The 18,256-nt window shown below is 44.5% G+C and overlaps 4 protein-coding genes across 4 annotated transcripts in view; 1 reads left to right on the forward strand and 3 right to left on the reverse strand.

The window, feature by feature from the left end:
* Positions 1 to 2,445, forward strand: part of magi2b (membrane associated guanylate kinase, WW and PDZ domain containing 2b) — a 40,452-nt gene extending 38,007 nt beyond the window's left edge. The window contains exons 19-22 of the mRNA XM_068739840.1: positions 180 to 399; positions 483 to 626; positions 823 to 961; positions 1,766 to 2,445. Coding sequence (XP_068595941.1) covers positions 180 to 399; positions 483 to 626; positions 823 to 961; positions 1,766 to 2,445 — 1,183 coding nt within the window. The remainder of the gene's footprint in view (positions 1 to 179; positions 400 to 482; positions 627 to 822; positions 962 to 1,765) is intronic.
* A 2,168-nt stretch (positions 2,446 to 4,613) lies between these two features.
* Positions 4,614 to 8,085, reverse strand: ergic2 (ERGIC and golgi 2). The gene is made up of 13 exons (XM_068739498.1): positions 7,630 to 8,085; positions 7,445 to 7,553; positions 7,323 to 7,369; positions 7,137 to 7,204; positions 6,986 to 7,026; positions 6,537 to 6,635; positions 6,310 to 6,402; positions 6,133 to 6,188; positions 5,878 to 5,976; positions 5,676 to 5,773; positions 5,430 to 5,592; positions 4,997 to 5,076; positions 4,614 to 4,918 (listed from the first exon to the last, which is right to left on the reverse strand). Exons 1-13 carry the CDS (start codon positions 7,733 to 7,735, stop codon positions 4,865 to 4,867), a joined length of 1,113 nt encoding a protein of 370 aa, XP_068595599.1. The 5' UTR covers positions 7,736 to 8,085; the 3' UTR covers positions 4,614 to 4,864.
* A 539-nt stretch (positions 8,086 to 8,624) lies between these two features.
* On the reverse strand, positions 8,625 to 10,497 carry kxd1 (KxDL motif containing 1). Its single transcript, XM_068739714.1, has 5 exons — positions 10,376 to 10,497; positions 9,864 to 9,973; positions 9,628 to 9,780; positions 9,512 to 9,558; positions 8,625 to 9,423 (listed from the first exon to the last, which is right to left on the reverse strand). The coding sequence occupies exons 2-5, from the start codon at positions 9,959 to 9,961 to the stop codon at positions 9,167 to 9,169; spliced, it is 555 nt and encodes a 184-aa protein (XP_068595815.1). The 5' UTR covers positions 9,962 to 9,973; positions 10,376 to 10,497; the 3' UTR covers positions 8,625 to 9,166.
* Positions 10,498 to 12,992: 2,495 nt separating this feature from the next.
* Positions 12,993 to 15,245, reverse strand: sinhcaf (SIN3-HDAC complex associated factor). The gene is made up of 5 exons (XM_068739595.1): positions 15,118 to 15,245; positions 14,567 to 14,666; positions 14,359 to 14,482; positions 13,740 to 13,890; positions 12,993 to 13,299 (listed from the first exon to the last, which is right to left on the reverse strand). The coding sequence occupies exons 1-5, from the start codon at positions 15,243 to 15,245 to the stop codon at positions 12,993 to 12,995; spliced, it is 810 nt and encodes a 269-aa protein (XP_068595696.1).
* Between the last annotated feature and the right edge of the window lie 3,011 nt (positions 15,246 to 18,256).

Raw genomic sequence — 18,256 nt, forward strand, 5'->3', positions numbered from 1 at the left:
GTAAATCCTCGTTCTTTTCCTTCGTGTGGAACTTTATCCACAGATCTGAACATTAGGCACGTTACCCACTCTCATGTGCGGTCGTGTGCACCATTTGGAGCCCCTCCACTGATGCTTTTTCAAAGCGATGCTCTTTCTTTCTATCTCAATGAAACAAACTGCTTTTTCTCTCCTCGCAGGTCAGAGGTCAAAGCAAGACAGGATGTAAAACCTGACTTCCGTCACCCTCCGTTCACTGATTACAGGCAGCCTCCAGTCGACTACCGTCACCCGCCAGTTACCGACTATCGCCAGCCTCCGCCGCTGGACTACCGACACCCGCCGGGTCTCCTGGACTTCAGGCCGCACCCTGCAGCTGCACAGTTCCCTCTCGGGATCCCTGCGGATTTCAGGCCACAGGTACATCCGGACCAGCAAGCCTTTAAATATTAGCTTGCATTGGATTTGTTGCAAATCTTTTCTCTATTTTTTTTTTTTTGCAGGACTTTGATTACTTCACGGTGGAACTGGAGAAAAGCGCGAAGGGCTTTGGCTTCAGTATCCGCGGGGGCCGAGAGTACAAGATGGACCTATTTGTGCTGCGCCTGGCCGAGGACGGTCCTGCGATACGCAACGGAAGGATGAGGGTGAGATGTCCTGCATGGAGAAATTAAAAACTATGTGGGAGACGATTCCACTTTAATCTAGCTTCACGGTACACAAGCATGTATTTTTACCTTTCACTACATCTGTTGTTGAGACGGACCTTTATTTTAATTCTCTGCTTCATCTTCTTCATGGGGAAGAGTAGTTTAAAGGTGAGTCTACGTGTGCCTCCTCCAGGTCGGGGACCAGATCATAGAGATTAACGGGGACAGCACTCGGGACATGTCTCACGCCCGCGCCATTGAACTCATCAAGGCTGGGGGCCGGCGTGTCAGGCTCCTGCTAAAGAGAGGTACAGGACAGGTCCCAGAATATGGTGGGTTTCCATGGCACACAGTTTCTCCACGTCCAGCTTTACCCTCTCGTTCTCCTCGTCTCTGACCCGATCTGCTTTTCGCCTTCGAGCTCAACGTAACGTATTGGCGTGCGTTTTACTGCAGTTTTCAGCCCTTTCTTCTGAATTAAATGTCGCCATGTGAAAACCAGACAGTAGAATAACAAGCTGTTCCTTAGCGCTCATGTCTTGTAACCCCTCTGCTTTAAACCTAATCATTGCTATAGGCCTTTACTTGCCTTCCCTCAGGAATGGTTCCCTCCAACCTGTCCATGTGCATGAAAGGTGACACACTAAGCTCCCCCTATTTCTTCCTAATGGGCCACTCTAAAGACACGGTTTGTAAAAAAAGAAGACGCTGCATGCCTCTTTCCATACTGATTAATATACGTGTGGTATTGTTGGCATGCTTTTCTGCGCTGTGGCTGTGCGTGTACATGCTTGGTTTGCCGTGTGGCTGAAGAGGGCTGTGAAGCCGACTGTCGTTGCACTCGGGATCAGTCTGTCTGCTACATTAGCTGGTTTCAGGCTCTCGATGGCTCCTGTGCTGCGTCGGCTTTTAAACGTGTCGATAAGAATTGTGGGGGAATATGTCGACTTAGAGGCGACACATTTGCATGCTCGTTGGGATTGTATTATGTATGACTGTGGTGCTGATTTATGTTTGTGCACGTCTATCCTTCTATCTCTACCTTTGACCTCTCTCTCTCTCTCGGCTTGTGCATGCTGGTTTGTGCCACGCCTTTATCTCAGCATACCTGAACCTGTCTCATTCTCTCTTGTCAGACTGCGCCGGCCCCTGGGATCCCCTTTTTGCAGCCCACTCTGCCCTGCAGGAAGTGACCCTCGAGCCCCACCCAAATCAGTTGCTCTCATCCCATCCAGCCTCAGCCCCAGACTCTCCTCATCAGCTCCCTCTAGAGGCCACAGACAAAGTTCCGCAGCTGGCAGATAACGGCTCCATTAGAGGGGCTACGGGTGGCAGGTCCACCCAACAGAAATGCGTCATTAGGGGGCAGGGAATCCACCAGGGGACTGGAGAGGGAGAGTGTGGACCAGGAGACAGACAGCCCCGGTCTTTGCCTCCCAAAGCTGTCCTGGGGAGGCCTGTTGAGAGAAGAGAGAGGGCGGGGGAGCAAGGCTCCCCCTGCTGTGAGAGGAAGGGCCTGCACACACAGGCGACGAGAACAGTTTGGCCCTGGGACCCATATGTCAGTGTGAATTTAAATGGAGCCCCGCTAGGCAGTGGAGATGGGCACGACAGCCTCCAGGAGACGCTGGTGTCCAGAGGTCTGATCCCCAAAGAAGAAATGACCCGTGGCCACAGTGGGCCTTGCTGCCCCTCTAGAACCATGGAAGATCCCCCAGCAAGGAGCACAGCCGCCTCCCCCGGGCCCTGGAATGTCCCTGGGTCTGACAAACTCCCGGGTACCCTGAGGTCTTGGACCTCCACAGTAAGCCGGTAGAAAGGATCTTGCTTGTTCTTCTCACTAAATCTCCCCGGCCCTCCTTTTCTGTACTGTTTTATTCTATGATCATTTATTTGTTCTTATAAGAGAATTATTATACACCCACCACCTTAAATACAGAGTAACTTTCACAGCTATTTTAACATATAGTATAAAGCTGATGGAGACTGTAGGCGTTTTAGAGTCACAGCCGGAGACGAGTGGAGCCGCGCTTTCACGTACCTTTAACTGCTTGACCTTTTCCGGCTGAGATTGGTTCGTGCAATGTGACCTCAGATGGGAGATTTACTTTTGATCCGTCTTTGTGCAGCGGGAGGAAGGAGACTGAAGGCCTGGAGGACACGGCACTGATCCCAGTGGCAGCCTTGTTAAGCTGACATGTTAGCTCTCATATGCCTACCGATATATCATATACTGTAAATGTAAACATGTGAAGAATATGTACATTTGGTAATCTCAGAAATACCCGTCGGTGGTTTTTTTTTGAGGCAGTGTTGTAGTTAGGTACTTTGTAAAGAAACGAGAGAGGAAAAAGACAACAGTATTTTAGGATCACTATTCCCACGGCCTCGTCTTTAACTACATATCAAAGACTGCTGAGAGCGCCGGTGGTCGTCTGCATGGATATAACCCCCCCCCCCCCCTCCCAGTCCTTACACAGGGACTCGCGTGTCACCGAGAGGTCGAGACCCCTGTGGAGCTGCCCCGTTGGTACTCATGAGATTTGGGTGTTCTGAGTTGTGTACACAAATGAAAACGACCCCCCCCCCCCCCCCCCCCCCCCGTGCAGTCATCAGCTGTGTTTCACCCCGTCTGTACTTCCCGGTTTTTATGCCTTTTACTGTGCTGAGTGTACCACATCACTGTGGGAAAGGGCGGGGTATCCGTGGAGGGAGGGGGGCGCCGGCGGTTATGAGGTGGGGCGGGGTGCCTTACCCAAACCAATGCAGAGCTGCTGCTGTTTTGTGCCGATGCACACGCACGCCAACGGTCTGTTGAGCCGGTGTTGCTTCTGACCTGACGCTTAACAGCACGCAGTGGAAGGGGAGCCGATGTAGCCTGTAGCATTACATCTCCTCTTAGTGTTCATCCAGGCTGTGACTACCTGTACAGAAATCTTGTTATGTTTGCATTGTTGCAGGCGGTACCAGTGTTCCCTGAATCAGAACCCGAGGCTTCCAGTGATGGAGGAAACATTAGAAATGTCTGATCACAGCGTCTCGATGCTGGCAGAGTTGCAGCACGCCGCTGTTAAACCAAGGCAACAGCGATTAGGTCATTATCCCACATTTCTCCATCCATTTCTGTCAACATTAAAAATGAATTACCAGAGATTCTGAGAACCAGAGGCCCAGAAAGAAAAAGCAGTGCGTTGTGAGAATTAAACTGAATACAGCATGGCACATGCAATCCTGCTAAACATCACAGGCCTATTGATGCTCCATACGATGCACCTGTAGACTGGGACACGGGTAGGCGTGATCCGAATGGGCTGCGGCCGTTTCTATTGAATACGACTGTGTTCACGTAATAAACTGGTTACCATGTTAACAAGACGCACGGGAACATGCAGCTAGGCTGTAGGAATATTTGCTGTAATATACAAATGTCAAGGTGCAGAAAAGGTCAAGAATGTGTCATCCAGTCGTCCGTCTCCGTCCAGGTCGGCCCGTGGCCTGCCGAGTGATTTTGTAGACAGAAACTTTATTGAAAACGAAAACTGTGACGGATGACACGTTCATAAATCCCCATTGAGATCAAATATACCTGTGTAGTCAGTGTTGTGTACTCTTCACCTTGTACAGCTGTATTCCTACAAATATGGTTTACTGTAGTTTCAAAGACGTGAACTATTTTTATGAAATGCGACAGTACTGATATTACATTTTGCTAAAAGAAAAAACTTGTTTACTGAAAGATTCTGAAATACTGTCAAATAAACTCTTGACATGGTGTAAAATCTTTCCTAGATTCTTTTACTTTTAAGATATAGATATTGTAATTTGTAGAGGATTGCAAGTTCGGCTTTCTGCTCCTTCAATTATTTTACCGATTCTGTATTGTGCGACTCTTCAGATTTTTTTCATAGTTGCAGCCATACGCTAGAAAACACTGCACCAGGGGCAATACTAGATATGAATAAATCCATGACTCAACTGTAAAAGTACATTATATTTAAGAAATGCTGCTCACAAGTAAACATTACACATAGTACAACAATTTAAACATCCTAGACTGTTTACCACATTTTCCCGTTAAGGAGATTTATTCATCGTAGGTGGATAAACAGTCAAGTCTGCATCCACACCCCACCCATTTTTTTTTTATAAATCATATCAACTGTCACACTTTTCTGAGGGACATCATTAAAACTTGTAAACGTTGCCGGCATCTCATTCCTGTCACTGCAGAAAAATCATTGAGTGGAAATCGGGGCTTCACGGTTTTCCTGTTCATTCAAAGGAGCCTCCTACAAAAGAACAACAGAAATATGTTTGGCGATAGCAGTTAAGCCTCTCCTAAATCAATATTCAAATGGGAAATTTACCTTGAGATGTCTGTAGACTCCCATTTGGAAACGACAGCAAATGATATCGACCAGGAATCCTATTACGCCATGGAGCATGCCTACGAGACAGAAAAGCAGCAAATGACTAAATGATCAAATGTGATTTTCTTACTAGTTGCTGGATTAAATAACAGTTAAGCCTTATTGCACATGACTAATTAATTGGGTTTGGGGTATTGACACTGCTACAATGCATGCATTTAGCCAATTAACTTCATACTGTATGTTTTAGATCAGATTCAGGTGCTTTTGACATCAAAGACTAGCTGGTGGGCAATGGAATTGTGTTGCATTCAAGGGCTAAAAATGAATCTAAATGTACCAGTAATGACTACAACATCATTACCGGCACAAAAAATATGACAAAGGTGATACTGTGAAACGTATTTCATTTGTAAGAGCGTTCGTCCACCTGTGGTAGTGAAGATGCCTCCGATGATGCCACAGAGTCTGATGAGAAACTGCCAGAGAGGCATGTGCTGCTCCGTGACTTTGACCATCAACGAGCTGATGTCATATTTCATAAAGATCCCCGAGACTCCATGGCTGCCTGCAGCATGGTTTATAACTCTGTCCTGCAGAAGAACAGGAACAGAAAGTATTTAGAACTGCACTGATGTTTGGTGTACGACAAGCTTGTGCCAGATTTTAGACCCACCTGCTCTGTGACCGAGTACTGATGCGTCTCTGCAGAGACTTTATAGGTGTTCAGTTTGGTGGGGACGATGGTGATGAAGTACTGAAACATGTGGTTAGCTGAAGATAACGAGAAACAATACTTTAACACGTTTCACAAATGTGAAATGGCGCATATCAAATAAAAGTTGTTTTTTAAAGGAGACATTTAACAACAGACGTACAATTAGCAGAGACTTTCTCTGTGCCGTCCAGGGGGCTGATAATACCAGGAATATCTTCCCCAAAGGACAGGTGGTCGATCCGGTGAGAAAAGTTATAATCTGTAAGAAATGGAGATGAGAAACGTAAATGCATCACACGAGTGTGGATGCTTAATATCACGGATTTAGCTGGTCCGTTAAGAGGAGAAACAAATGCACACACGGGTTTCACATTATACGTGCATGTGGATATAATGAAACGGATAATGAACTCACTGTCATGACTAACAAGTGCAGCTAGATGGGCGTGGCCTCTGGGATGTGGGATGGACCTGTGCAGGAGGGAAAGGTCAGAAGTCACACATGCTCCGTCCGGTCTTTATTAGACTATTCCGGACACAAGATAAAGTATTTAGTAAACCATTGGGACCGTTTTTAGCACCATGTACATACTTTCCAACAGTGATGTGGAAATTTCCTGCCACTTTGTTGACAAACAAATGCCCATGTATCCGGCAAGCACTGCGAGAAGTGGAAGCGTCCCCCCTGTGGAGGAAGAGAACAACACAATGCAGAGGGAATTATTTATCTCAACATATGAGGGGTTACCTTTTCTATTCGTATCGTCTATCTCTCCATCCCGAAGAGAAAAGACCTCATCTTGGTGATCTATTTATTACCTTTGAGCTTGAGGAGGAGCTCCTTTAATGGCAGCCTTGAAGAGCAGGTCTTGGAGAGAGTGCTCGACTTTCAGCCGCTCCTGGATGTGCAGAAGTGTCCTGATGGCGAGACGAAACTCAGTAACGACAAGTCGGGTACAAAGGAACGGCAACAATGATTCTAAATATCTAAACATCCAGTTTATTTGCATTAATTCTACTTTAGTTCAAAGGAAGGCTACAGGCCTCTGCTACTGTCAGCCTTACCCTTGATGCTGCTCATTGTTTATATTGCAGACTGCCCTCCTTCATTTAAGAGTTCCCTTTTCTATATTCCCTTGATTTTTCTTCTTCTTCTCATATTAATATTTCCTCATATTTCCGTTATTCTGCAGCCAAGCATAAGAAGCTACGTGCAACGGGACATAACAAAGTTCATCGACATCATTTTAAAACAAGTTAAAACTTACATATGCCACAACCTCTGTTGTGAAGAGAGCTCAAAGCTGACCTAAAATGTGACAAAACGCAAATTAAGTTACGAGTCTGAGCAAAATGTAGTGAATTTGTGCTCATATCTTCAAAACACAATTCATTTCCTGAAAGAAATTCTCGACTCACTGCTTCATATTTTAGGGCATCAGCGGCAACAATGGTCTCTGCCAGATCCAGCACATCTGCACCAACATCTGCATTCAAGCATACACGTCTCAAACATCACGCAATAGCTTCCTACCACACGTGAACGAACAACTGTTTTCTGTATTCACTGCCACCATTTAAATAGAATGTCCATCTCGTGCTTACGTTGGCATCTCATGGCCACGGTGATGTCAACGTTTATCCGTAGTTTGCTGCAAGCAAAGAGACGGAGATGAGGAAGCATCAAGGACAGATTGGAACCACATTAAACGGCTTTTAGCTCCAACCTGCTGTAGTCTTTGTCCACTTCATACTCATACTTCATCCATGTGTGTCTGTACACAAAGAATTCCAAGAAGGCAAGGACAGCAATGAGAGTGAACGCTATCAGGGACACTAAGGACATGGGAGACATTAGAGCGGTCTGTGTGTACATAATGGACTGAATCAGGATTCGGGCCGGTCTCTGTACCTGTCCCGCCGCTCGCTGAAGACTCCACGTAGCTGTCAGGGACTTTAGGGAAGGCGTCCATTTCCTTCACAAGACTCAAAGCCTTCTTCTTGTTCAGTCTCCTCATTTTGGGGGTGATGTAGTTTAAAGTATCGCTCTCATAAAGTGAATGTTTTCAAAAAAGGTATAGTGAAGGTAGGTTGCTGGGAGGGACAGCCGCTGAGCTGCGTGACGTGGGACTCGACTACGATCCGACTTCCTTACAGCTGACAGCAAAGCTGATGATTGACGTTAGCTTCTCGCTACTGCCGGAGCTGATGATTGATGTTAGCTTCTCGCTACTGCCGGAGCTGATGATTGATGTTAGCTTCTCGCTACTGCCGATCTTTTAAGAATAAGTAAAGCCAGAGATATTACCAAGTTTAGAGGACTTACATTTTTGAATTCCGAAAACTCTCTTTGAATTGATTCCTGTAATCATTCGGCTTTTCCTATTTTCCTTGGCACAGTCTATGGAGGGTATATACATTTTTTTGTTAATAAAGTTTTTTGGGGGAAAGGTTACCGTAGTAAATGTTAGCTTAACTGCAGCCCGCTAAAATACGGGTGTGCGCACTATTCAGAAAAGTGGAAAATGTTATTTAAAAAAATTAATCCATCCAGTTAATGTTTGTTTAATATCCAAACCAATGGATCACAAACACGAAGTCAGAGCGGAAGCGTGTCGCGGCTAGCCCGGTTGAACTTTGACGTCACTTTTTGGGGAAGAAAAAAAACTGTTCTTATTTATACATAGCGCCCCCTTATGGTCGATCAGCTCACTTCAAATTACAAGGGTACTATAGAAGGAATTTAGGTCCAGGTCGTTATTAAAAAAAGAGAATTAATTCTCAATTACCTGGTTAAACAAAGGTTATAAAAATAATAATATTTAAAATTAAAATAATAATTTATCTATAATATTCAAGGTGTGGTATTATATATTATGTATGAATACAAAACAATTTTGGGTAGGGAATGGTAAATCACTCGTGAATAAATTAATGGTACACATAAAATAACAATACTGCAGTATAATACTATTATAATAGCATGACAAAAATGCAAATAACTACTCGCGTACCGACAAACATTATTCAAGTTGAGAGCACTCACTTTCTTCTTTGACATTAATGCTAAATCATGTGATTCAACTGTTCCTCTCAAAAAAAAAAACAATAAATGTGCTTTTAAAAACAAAAAGATACAGGGTGTTTGTAAAATTCACTGTCAACACTATAGATATAAAGTACACCTTTAATTTGCTACTATACAACTTGTATCTGTATTATTTCAGCACTGTGCAGGAATACAACCAAAAAGCATACTCACAAAAACCCAGCATACTTATAGACAGTTCATAATGATATCTAACACCAAGGCTGTGAGGCTCTAATCAGAAGATATATTAATAACTAGAAAAGTCAGGAGACAATGCACAGGAAAAGACAACTTTATATACAAAAATGTCCTCTGGCCAGAATAGTTTTATGTTAGAAATCCATTTACAAATGTCTCTCTATTCTGCAGGGACACAGTCAGGACCTTCATCCTGCAGAGCCGCAGCGATTTCGAGGACGTCAGAGATGGGCGTGTTGGGCAGTTCTTGAGAGAGATCTTCAGAAAATCTGCTCGCAGTGGGTGAAATCACATCTGGACTTGTGTCACAAGAGTCTGTGCTCTGCTCAGAGGTAGCCGTCGTGGTTACTGTGGCAACACTTGGTGGAACAGGATCAAACTCATCTTCATCCTCCAGGATGGGTGACTCGTGGATATCTGCCAGAAAATAGCATTTTAAGCAACGTGCCAATTGGTAAGCATTTTTTATTTCTACATACTGAATGGTAAGAAATTGCTAACTCACTACTGAAGGCCTCTGGATATTGCTTAGAAATCTTCCCTTTTAGCATCCTGAAAAAAGCAGGGGAAAACATTATTGAAAGTTGTGAGTGTCCATTTGAACTGGGCGAGTTTATTCACCTGATCCTTCTGAATATGCTGTCCAGGTCTTTCTTCATCTCCACAAGAGTGCGAGTGTGGAGCAGGAAGTGATCGTTCATCTGCTGCAGTCGTACATTCGACAGCCCGTTGAAGTTGATCAGCATTTCATTGGTTTTCTCAAAGCGGTCAAGCCTGTTTGTAAAACGATTCAGCATAGAAAGCAATCCTCTTTACATCCGCATGCATTGACCCGGGCTGCACCTAATTACACTCACATGTGTCTCTGAGCTTGAATGATGGCGTTTACATCCTCAGAGTTGACCATACTCAGCATCCTGTTACAGAAGACGCCAGATGCAGTCGGCTCCACCATGATGGATATAAACTGCCGGGGGGGGGAAACACACGTTTAGTTGATTACTCTAGCACCTTCCACATCGCGAGTACTGACGCCATGAATCCAAACAACGCTTCAGATATTTAATTCCAACGCACACAGTCAGTTTCACGTCTCATCTTCAAATGGAGAATTCCAACTGTCGAGCTTTTATTTTCCACCTTTACTGTCAATTTAGCAGAATCAATGTTTAGCAAGGTGGATGGAGCCATTTATTACGTGAAGTTAACCATGTCGTGGTAAACCTCCGTGTCGTCGGAGAAGCTCAAAGACGTTCGTTTAGCTTCTTCAGTTTGTCTGCTTTACTTCATTCAACACAGAGATCGATAATACACCGTTAGCTTTACTCTACATTATAAGTAAAACGTTTAATAGTAGCTACATCCACACCTACTGCGGCGGTCTGCGTCGAGCTCTGGCTGTTTGAACAAGTTTAAAACGACTTCTGCACCATATAGATACAGCAGAAAGCCGCTGGTGAAACAAAAACAAAGCGCTTCCGCGTTCATTTCCTGTTCCGGGTCATAAAACCCACGTTCCCGGTGCGTTTCGACGTTCCTTCCGAATTGTCTTTATTTAAAATCTACGTTATTGACGAACCCAACTAAATCAGTTTTGAGTCAGATACAGAATAATGGAATATGTCAAATCGCTGATATTTAAAAATTATACATAATACTTAATTATACATGTACTGTGAGTCACTCATGCACAATTTTAACTGTATATAATTTTTCAACTTTTTTTAAAATCTGCTTAGGAGAATTAAATACTCCATCGGAGCTATTACAATACTAAAAATATTAGTGCTATATACGAGCGAGCGAGCGAGCAACAATCTGTTTCTGTTAGAACAAATGAGTTTATGATTAAAATAATTATGGACAATCTGTCCTGAGAAAAAATTATTAAAAAGGAAGTACTCTGCTCAAAATTAAGAATCTGAGAAGACAACATGTTTGTATGGAGGCATTACTTGAAATGTAAAATAAATTACATCTGAAATGTTGTGAATTTGTGTTTAAATTTCCGTAAGTACAGTATATCCCATTATATACATGAACCTAATTCTTTTCAAGAGAATAAAATAATTCAGAATCTATTTTTAGTATTTAAAAGATCCTCCTATTGAGATTATTTTGTCCACTGACACAACTCCTACTATGAATTCACTCAATACTACATACTTCAGAAAACTCACGAAATTGCTTTTATTAAGGGACAAGTAAAAAAGGTACATGATATATAAAAAATACAAAAATGCTTTGTCTACCTTATAGGCTAAGTAAATGCATAGCAACAGTACATGCAATTCTAAAGTTAAGTATCCTACTATTCTGTGACATTGTTAAGCTACAGGCTAAAAGGGAATAAGCCGTTGGTTGGAATCTATTATTCATTTCAGTCTACACAATACAGATCCAGAGTGATGTAATAGAATAAGTTAGGTTGCACGCAACTCAACTAATGAGTAAATAAATACTTGACAACATTTCACAATTATTGACTTCCAGTAATTCAATGCAAATGTTCTGTGTGAGAATTACGTTCAGATTATGATGAGTAAAACCATTACTACCTACATACAAGCTAAAAATGAAAAGAATTCATTACATTTCTAAGCGGGTTGCAGTGATACAAATAAATATGAAATAAATAAATAATGAAACCCACACAGGAGCCATATGGACCACCCAGCCCCCTCTGTACACGACGCACCCTCTGCTCCCACAACATCACATGTATGCAAATTCATATTAGTGTTCTTTTTGAATACCACACATATATATACACAAACGACCTCGGACATGCACACGCTTGTACATGAAAACCTGCTTTGATTTGACATTGGGTTAATTTCAGTATGCTTTGGCTTTAATTTGGTAAATAAAGGAATATTAGGCTATATATCACAACCCACTTGTGGTACATAAGAGGCAATGGCATAGAATTTCAGCTTAGAGTCTTTTATTTTATATTGACCCAGGGATGGCAGAAAGCACTGATATTGATACTGTTGAATGACTATAGACCCAGTGTGTTTTGTTGTTGTTGCTGTTTTGTGTTGTATTACTATGAAAAGACACTTTTGTTTTGAATTGTTCTTTTTTTTTCATATAAAAATAAGTTTAAAAAATCAGAGGAATGGATTTAAAAATAATAATAAAAGTAAGATTTACAATTTATATAAGGCCATGCAATTGTAAATGACTCATGCATCAGCTCATAGGTCTTTCAGATGACTGGGCTTGCCATTCATGCAAATTGCACTATGAGTATCCGAGGCCACAATAAATATCGCTTCCGTCCCTTTTTGTTCCTGAATACCAATCCAGAATTAACACTAGCACTTTCATTAACATATCATTAAGGCTGGTGTATTTGCTGTTCAAGCTGTGAATAGGCCTTATCTAACATTAATCCAGTTTACAAACACAAACTCTAAGAGGAGTGTGTGTGCGTTTCTACAGGCAGAAACAAAAGGGTGTCTGTGCATGTAATGAACAGGTAACGCTGACCTTCATTTATTCCAAAATGAGAGATCCACCATTTCAAAAAAGAGATCTCTACTCTTCACAAAGAAAGGAATAGCATTATATTTGGTATTTTAATAAAAATGCTCATGAAATCCACATTAAAATGATTTAATTCAGCTAAAATATTGAGCGATGAATTTCAAGTTTTTCTATAGGTCAGATGATCTATTGGATTTAGAAATAAAATATTTTAAATGCGCCAGTAAACCAAGTGTTCCAGCATGATGGATGACAGTCCATCATCATCAAGATGATGAGAATATTAAATACAAAATAAGAGACAAAGAGGAAAAGAAGTTCCATAAATTACCATTTAGAAAATAAACAAACCAAAAGATTTACAGCTGCTCCGTCGCTGAAGGCAATCCAAGGCAGCTTCTTTCTGTAAGTGCCTGAAAAGAAGAAGCACCCCAAGATTTCTTCAGGTGTGTGTGTGTGTGTGTGTGTGTGTGTGTGGCGGAGGGGTGTATTCACCACTCTTCCTCAACCACCACCCCACTCCTGGCTGGAGGTGTTGTCATGGTAACACAAAGCTGAGCTGGCTCTGCTTTCACTTCTTCTTTCATTTGGGTTTCCTGCCCACTGCAGTCCACACCCTCCTGGCACTCCTCTACCTCCACATCTTCCTGGTCTTCCTCCTCCTCCTCCTCGTCTTCCTCCTCCTCCTCCCGCTGCTGCTGCCGTTGCTTTTTGCGGCAGCATGGTTTAAACAAATGCGGGTCGATGAGCACCTCCCCGAAGCGTCCTTTGTAGATGATTCCGCAGCACACCTTCTGCCTGGGCGGAATGGAAGCCACAACAAAAGATTTATATTTAACAGCCAAACCGTGCAAATAAACAGTCTCTTAAAGGATCATTTTCTGTAACTGCCTATCCGGTGGGGGGGGGGGCTCTCACAGCTGACTCAGGATCAGGGGTAAAGGGTGCTCTTAAATAATCGACATTTATTATAACAATATCAGAGAGAGAACAGAAATAAAGTAGACATTGTTTAATCGTAACTGCTGATTAATTACTCCCCCCCCCCACACAGGAGTTTACTATTTCTCTGCCTTATGAAAGCTGTAGTCGGTGGAAGACACGACCAAAGTACAGCGGAACCTCAGGTTGAATGAATGAGTGAGAAAGATCAGTAACCATTAACCCTGCGTGTCTTTGTGTTGATGTGAATCCCTCGTAACGAGTCAGCAGATCTTAAGAATGTCGGCTTTTTGTACCTCTTCCAGTAAGTTAAGTCCAGAAAAGAGAAAACGGGGGACCGGCTGGACCCCGGGCTGAGCTCGGCGTCTGAGCCGTCGTCTGAGAGGTTGCTGTAACTCGGAGACTGAGCTGGGGAGGCGCTGGAGGTGGTGCTGTGGGCATCCGAATCTGGAGGCCAGAGGGTTTAGGGTTAATACGGAACAAAGGAGAGCGTCTAACTAAACATGTAGCTGAGCCCAAAGCAGAGCCCAAAGCAGAACCCAAAGCAGAGCCCAAAGCAGAGCCCAAAGCAGAACCCAAAGCAGAACCCAAAGCAGAGCCCAAAGCAGAGCCCAAAGCAGAACCCAAAGCAGAACCCAAAGCAGAGCCCAAAGCAGAACCCAAAGCAGAACGCAAAGCAGAACCCAAAGCAGAGCCCAAAGCAGAACCCAAAGCAGAACCCAAAGCAGAACCCAAAGCAGAACCCAAAGCAGAACCCAAAGCAGAGCCCAAAGCAGAACCCAAAGCAGAGCCCAAAGCAGAGCCCAAAGCAGAACCCAAAGCAGAACGCAAAGCAGAACCCAAAGCAGAACCCAAAGCAGAGCCCAAAGCAGAACCCAAAGCAGAACCCAAAGCAGAACCCAAAGCAGAACCCACTGCTTCTCTTGAGCTCTTTCTGCAGTCGGCTGATCTGGCTCGGTCGTGCGTTCTTGGAAGTGGACTTGACCTTTTTGGGCCTGGAGGTCACCTTCAGGCTGGGGCCACCTCTGGCATCAACAACCTGCATGGAGGTGAGCACAAACGACTGGTGAATGACGACGCCCATTAATCAAGGCGGAGTAAGAGCTCGGCCATTCGGTCTCACGTGGTTCCAGTTCTTCTGGGTTCCCACGGGCAGCTTCTTCCAGCGCTTCACCAGCAGCACGCACGCGTTGCAGATCTCCCCAGAGCGCGGCTCGCTGAGGCTGCAACACGATTCGGGTGCGTGAACACGTAGGTGTGCGCACAGAGGAAACGCACAGAGGAAGCGCACAGAGGAAACGCACAGAGGAAACGCACAGAGGAAACGCACAGAGGAAACGCACAGAGGAAGCGCACAGAGGGAACGCACAGAGGAAGCGCACAGAGGAAACGCACAGAGGAAACGCACAGAGGAAACGCACAGAGGAAACGCACAGAGGAAGCGCACAGAGGAAACGCACAGAGGAAACGCACAGAGGAAACGCACAGAGGAAACGCACAGAGGAAACGCACAGAGGAAGCGCACAGAGGGAACGCACAGAGGAAGCGCACAGAGGAAACGCACAGAGGAAACGCACAGAGGAAACGCACAGAGGAAACGCACAGAGGAAGCGCACAGAGGAAACGCACAGAGGAAACGCACAGAGGAAACGCGCGTTCGGCGGCGACTCCTACCCGAAGCAGCTCCGGAAGTCCTTCTCGTAGCGCTTGCTGTCCGTGAAGCGAGAGCTGGAGGATTTGGCACGGCAGATGCAGCAGCCGTCCAGACTCCGGTACATTTTCGGCTTGTGAAAGCCAAACATCTGCGGAGAAAATGTATTTCACCGTCATTCCGATGGCACCGTGCATAATGTGCTAATAATATGCAACAATTGTGCGTTTCTGACACCGATTTGAAATCTTTTTGTGCCGTTTTAGTCTAGTTTTGTGATATATACATATACATATATTTTAAATGCATTCTGGTGATTTGTTGAAGAGGCGGCGGTCTGGCTCAGACGTCTCCCTCTACTTTGACCTACATAAGAGAAGTAGGTCAACAGTCAGACAGATCATGTCACCACGCTGCGCTCCAGCGCGGCCTGCAGGTTGCAGCGCACGCGCATTGTCTGTGGTTAGAACCCGCGCAATATTAGAGATGAATGGATGTAAAAAAGGAAAACATAAAACAGCGATTCGGGGAAAGTCACTGGAGGAAATATGCGCCAGGCTCGTGCTCAGGATTTATTTATGTTGCTAGGCAAAATTAAACTTCCACGGCACATGTAGACATGAACTGCGGCAAAACTGCGAGCCGCGCCCCCCAGAGCGGGTTCAGTCCTCGGGGTCTCCTGACGGTGCGGTGCCAGAGCGCAGACAGAGATAGGAAATAATCAGAAGCTCTCACTCTGGTCGTTACGTCAGAAACCACAATCGATTTTTTTTTTCCCCCACGTGAGTTCATATCGACACGCAATTTGTCTTTGAATCGGGGAATATATAACATACAGGTTTCACAAATGTATAAGAAATACCAGAAAGAAAGAAAAAACATTTACAATAAAGATGACGAGTGTGAAAGCTGTTTAAACTACCACGGAATGCAAATGATCCTGGAATAGAGTTAAAACGACGCGCAGAGAAACTGTCCGGGAAAAGAGTTTCACGCTACAACAGGGCAGCAGCACAAAGATTAAAATTATTATTATTATAATTATATAAAAATAGCTGTGACGTCAAATACACGAAGGTTCGCAACGCCAGGCTTGCACTGTGGAATCTACCACGCGTGGCTCATCTGCGCGCCGCACACGATCTCTGCAGCAGAATACAGTCCGTGACGCAGAGCAACATGGCAACACACTTCAAAGGCGGAGGCGGTGCGGCGGAGGGGGTGTGATGCGACCGACATTAAAGGAAAACGGTGGAAATTCACCCAAAGGCGGGTTTTTACCTGCGAGAACGACACCCCGTAATTAAAATAAAAGCGGTCACGTGATTCCTGCCGCTTTTCACCGAGAGGAAAAGTGCACGTCGTCGTTTTCCCCGCCCACCGAGGAACGCATGGCAAAGACCTGCTTCGTGCGCGCCCATTTTATAACGCCCGTCCGCGTCCTCTGCTCGGCGCGCACGACGTTAATTTAACTACCGAAAGCAAAACACAGTCTCTTTCCAGTCGGAAGCGGATTATGGTGTAATCCGATCTTTACTCTTTGTTATTCCGAAGCCGCGACAGTCCAACTATGCGCGCGCACGAAGTTCAAAACGGGCACGCTTTGCGTTTGGTCTGTTTTTGTGACACGAAACTACACGTTGGAGTGTTTATTGTATTTTATGAGGCGTTCAGGTACAGTCTGTGTTTTACGGCGGCTGTTTGTTGACAGAAGCGGCCGCGTGTTCAGACGAGCTGTGGGGGGGTCTGGGGGGGGGGGGCGTGAGCGCTTCAGCAGGCGTAAAGCAGCAGGAGCCGCAGGAGCACGACGCGCACGATGCTGCCGTTAAACACCGGAAACTTTCAATAACACAAGTGGTTTCTGAAACAGACGAGCGTCGATAACAACAACAGCTGCTCGCCGTGCGTGCGCGCGCGTGCACAAAGCCCATTATTCACGCTTCTGTCTCGACTTTATCCGCGAACTTTAATTGTTTGTAAATGTGACCTAAACATCAACATCAGGCCTAAAAAATAAAAAAGAAAGAAAAGACGATTGTTCTGAGTCAACTCGAAGCTGGTTTGAGTTTCACAGGTGAAACATCAAAGCTAAGCATTCTAAAGGGCTCAAAGCGTCATGGGTCCCGGAAGAAGAAGAGCGTTAGCTTACCTTGTTTCAAGTTGCGTGAAGCCAAAACAAAGTAGTAATCCTCGATAGGCGATGTAACGATGTAACGACGTAACAAATGATGGAAATCGACCCGCATCAGCAGCCCGCTCCCTTGTTGATGTCTGCGCCCGTGGACGGGACTGGAGAGTTGTGGACGTAGTGCGCATGCGCAGATCCACACCTCCATTTCAGAGTCGGGCAGAAGGTTTTTTTTTTTTTTTTTTTTTCATTTTCTTCAATCAAAGTATTTACATAAATGACGTATGACGTTTCCGTGCGTCTGCATTCTAATGACCTTATAAGGAAGGGAACTTGCGCGGGAACAGGGGGCTCGGCCCCGGTTGCTATGGCACATTGGAGAGTGTAAGCAAAGGGGCGGGGCCTGTTGTTTTACTACGGAACGCCAGATGGCCAGACTGAAAGCCTCGAGTTTTCAGGGGGCTCGGCGGCGGCGCTGAGTGACCAGCTCGTCCACTGGTCACTGTCGGCCATTTCCACGCACTCAACCAGTTATTACACCGCATCCGTTTCCTAACTTTATTATTATGTCTGTGTGTTTGGAAGAACTCCAAGCAGTACTTTGTACTATAAACACCGCCGAACAGATTGCTGAAAAAACTCTGCAAAACAATTTTCCCCAAATTACATTTTCTGATATGCGCCACGGTTTTGTAAAAGTTGAATGAATGATGGGAAATGATGAGATAGAGTATTTGTAAAATGAAAGTACCTTAATAAACTTTGGATTATCAAAAACAAGCTCTAACATTCAAGAGCAGCGTCCTCTGCGCCAGACTTGGAAGAGTACAGATTAGATTACAGACTTTTAATCTCCTTTTCATGTTTAGCAGATTTTGAAATTTGTTCATATGGACAACGAAAGCAAAATTATAATTAAAGGTCTTAAAAACAGTAACAAATTATTGGTTTTTCAGTAGTACTGATCAAACACAGAATAAAGTACTTAGCAATACAGCTCAAATATAATGCTCTTAACTTCTAGGGTATTTGAA

Source organism: Brachionichthys hirsutus, chromosome 5 (assembly GCF_040956055.1).
Source record: "Brachionichthys hirsutus isolate HB-005 chromosome 5, CSIRO-AGI_Bhir_v1, whole genome shotgun sequence".
NCBI lineage: Eukaryota > Metazoa > Chordata > Actinopteri > Lophiiformes > Brachionichthyidae > Brachionichthys > Brachionichthys hirsutus.

Coding starts and splice junctions, on each gene's coding strand:
- sinhcaf (XM_068739595.1), bottom strand. CDS start 15,245: ATGTTTGGCTTTCACAAGCCGAAAATGTACCGGAGTCTGGACGGCTGC. Junction 14,483..14,566: donor CCCAGAAGAACTGGAACCAC/GTGAGACCGAAT, acceptor ACCTCCATGCAG/GTTGTTGATGCCAGAGGTGG. Junction 13,300..13,739: donor GACTTAACTTACTGGAAGAG/GTACAAAAAGCC, acceptor CATTCCGCCCAG/GCAGAAGGTGTGCTGCGGAA.
- ergic2 (XM_068739498.1), bottom strand. CDS start 7,735: ATGAGGAGACTGAACAAGAAGAAGGCTTTGAGTCTTGTGAAGGAAATG. Junction 6,403..6,536: donor GCTCCTCCTCAAGCTCAAAG/GTAATAAATAGA, acceptor CTTCCTCCACAG/GGGGGACGCTTCCACTTCTC. Junction 5,077..5,429: donor AGGCATCTTCACTACCACAG/GTGGACGAACGC, acceptor TCTGTCTCGTAG/GCATGCTCCATGGCGTAATA.
- kxd1 (XM_068739714.1), bottom strand. CDS start 9,961: ATGGTGGAGCCGACTGCATCTGGCGTCTTCTGTAACAGGATGCTGAGT. Junction 9,559..9,627: donor AGCATATTCAGAAGGATCAG/GTGAATAAACTC, acceptor TGCTTTTTTCAG/GATGCTAAAAGGGAAGATTT. Junction 9,424..9,511: donor ATATCCAGAGGCCTTCAGTA/GTGAGTTAGCAA, acceptor ATTTTCTGGCAG/ATATCCACGAGTCACCCATC.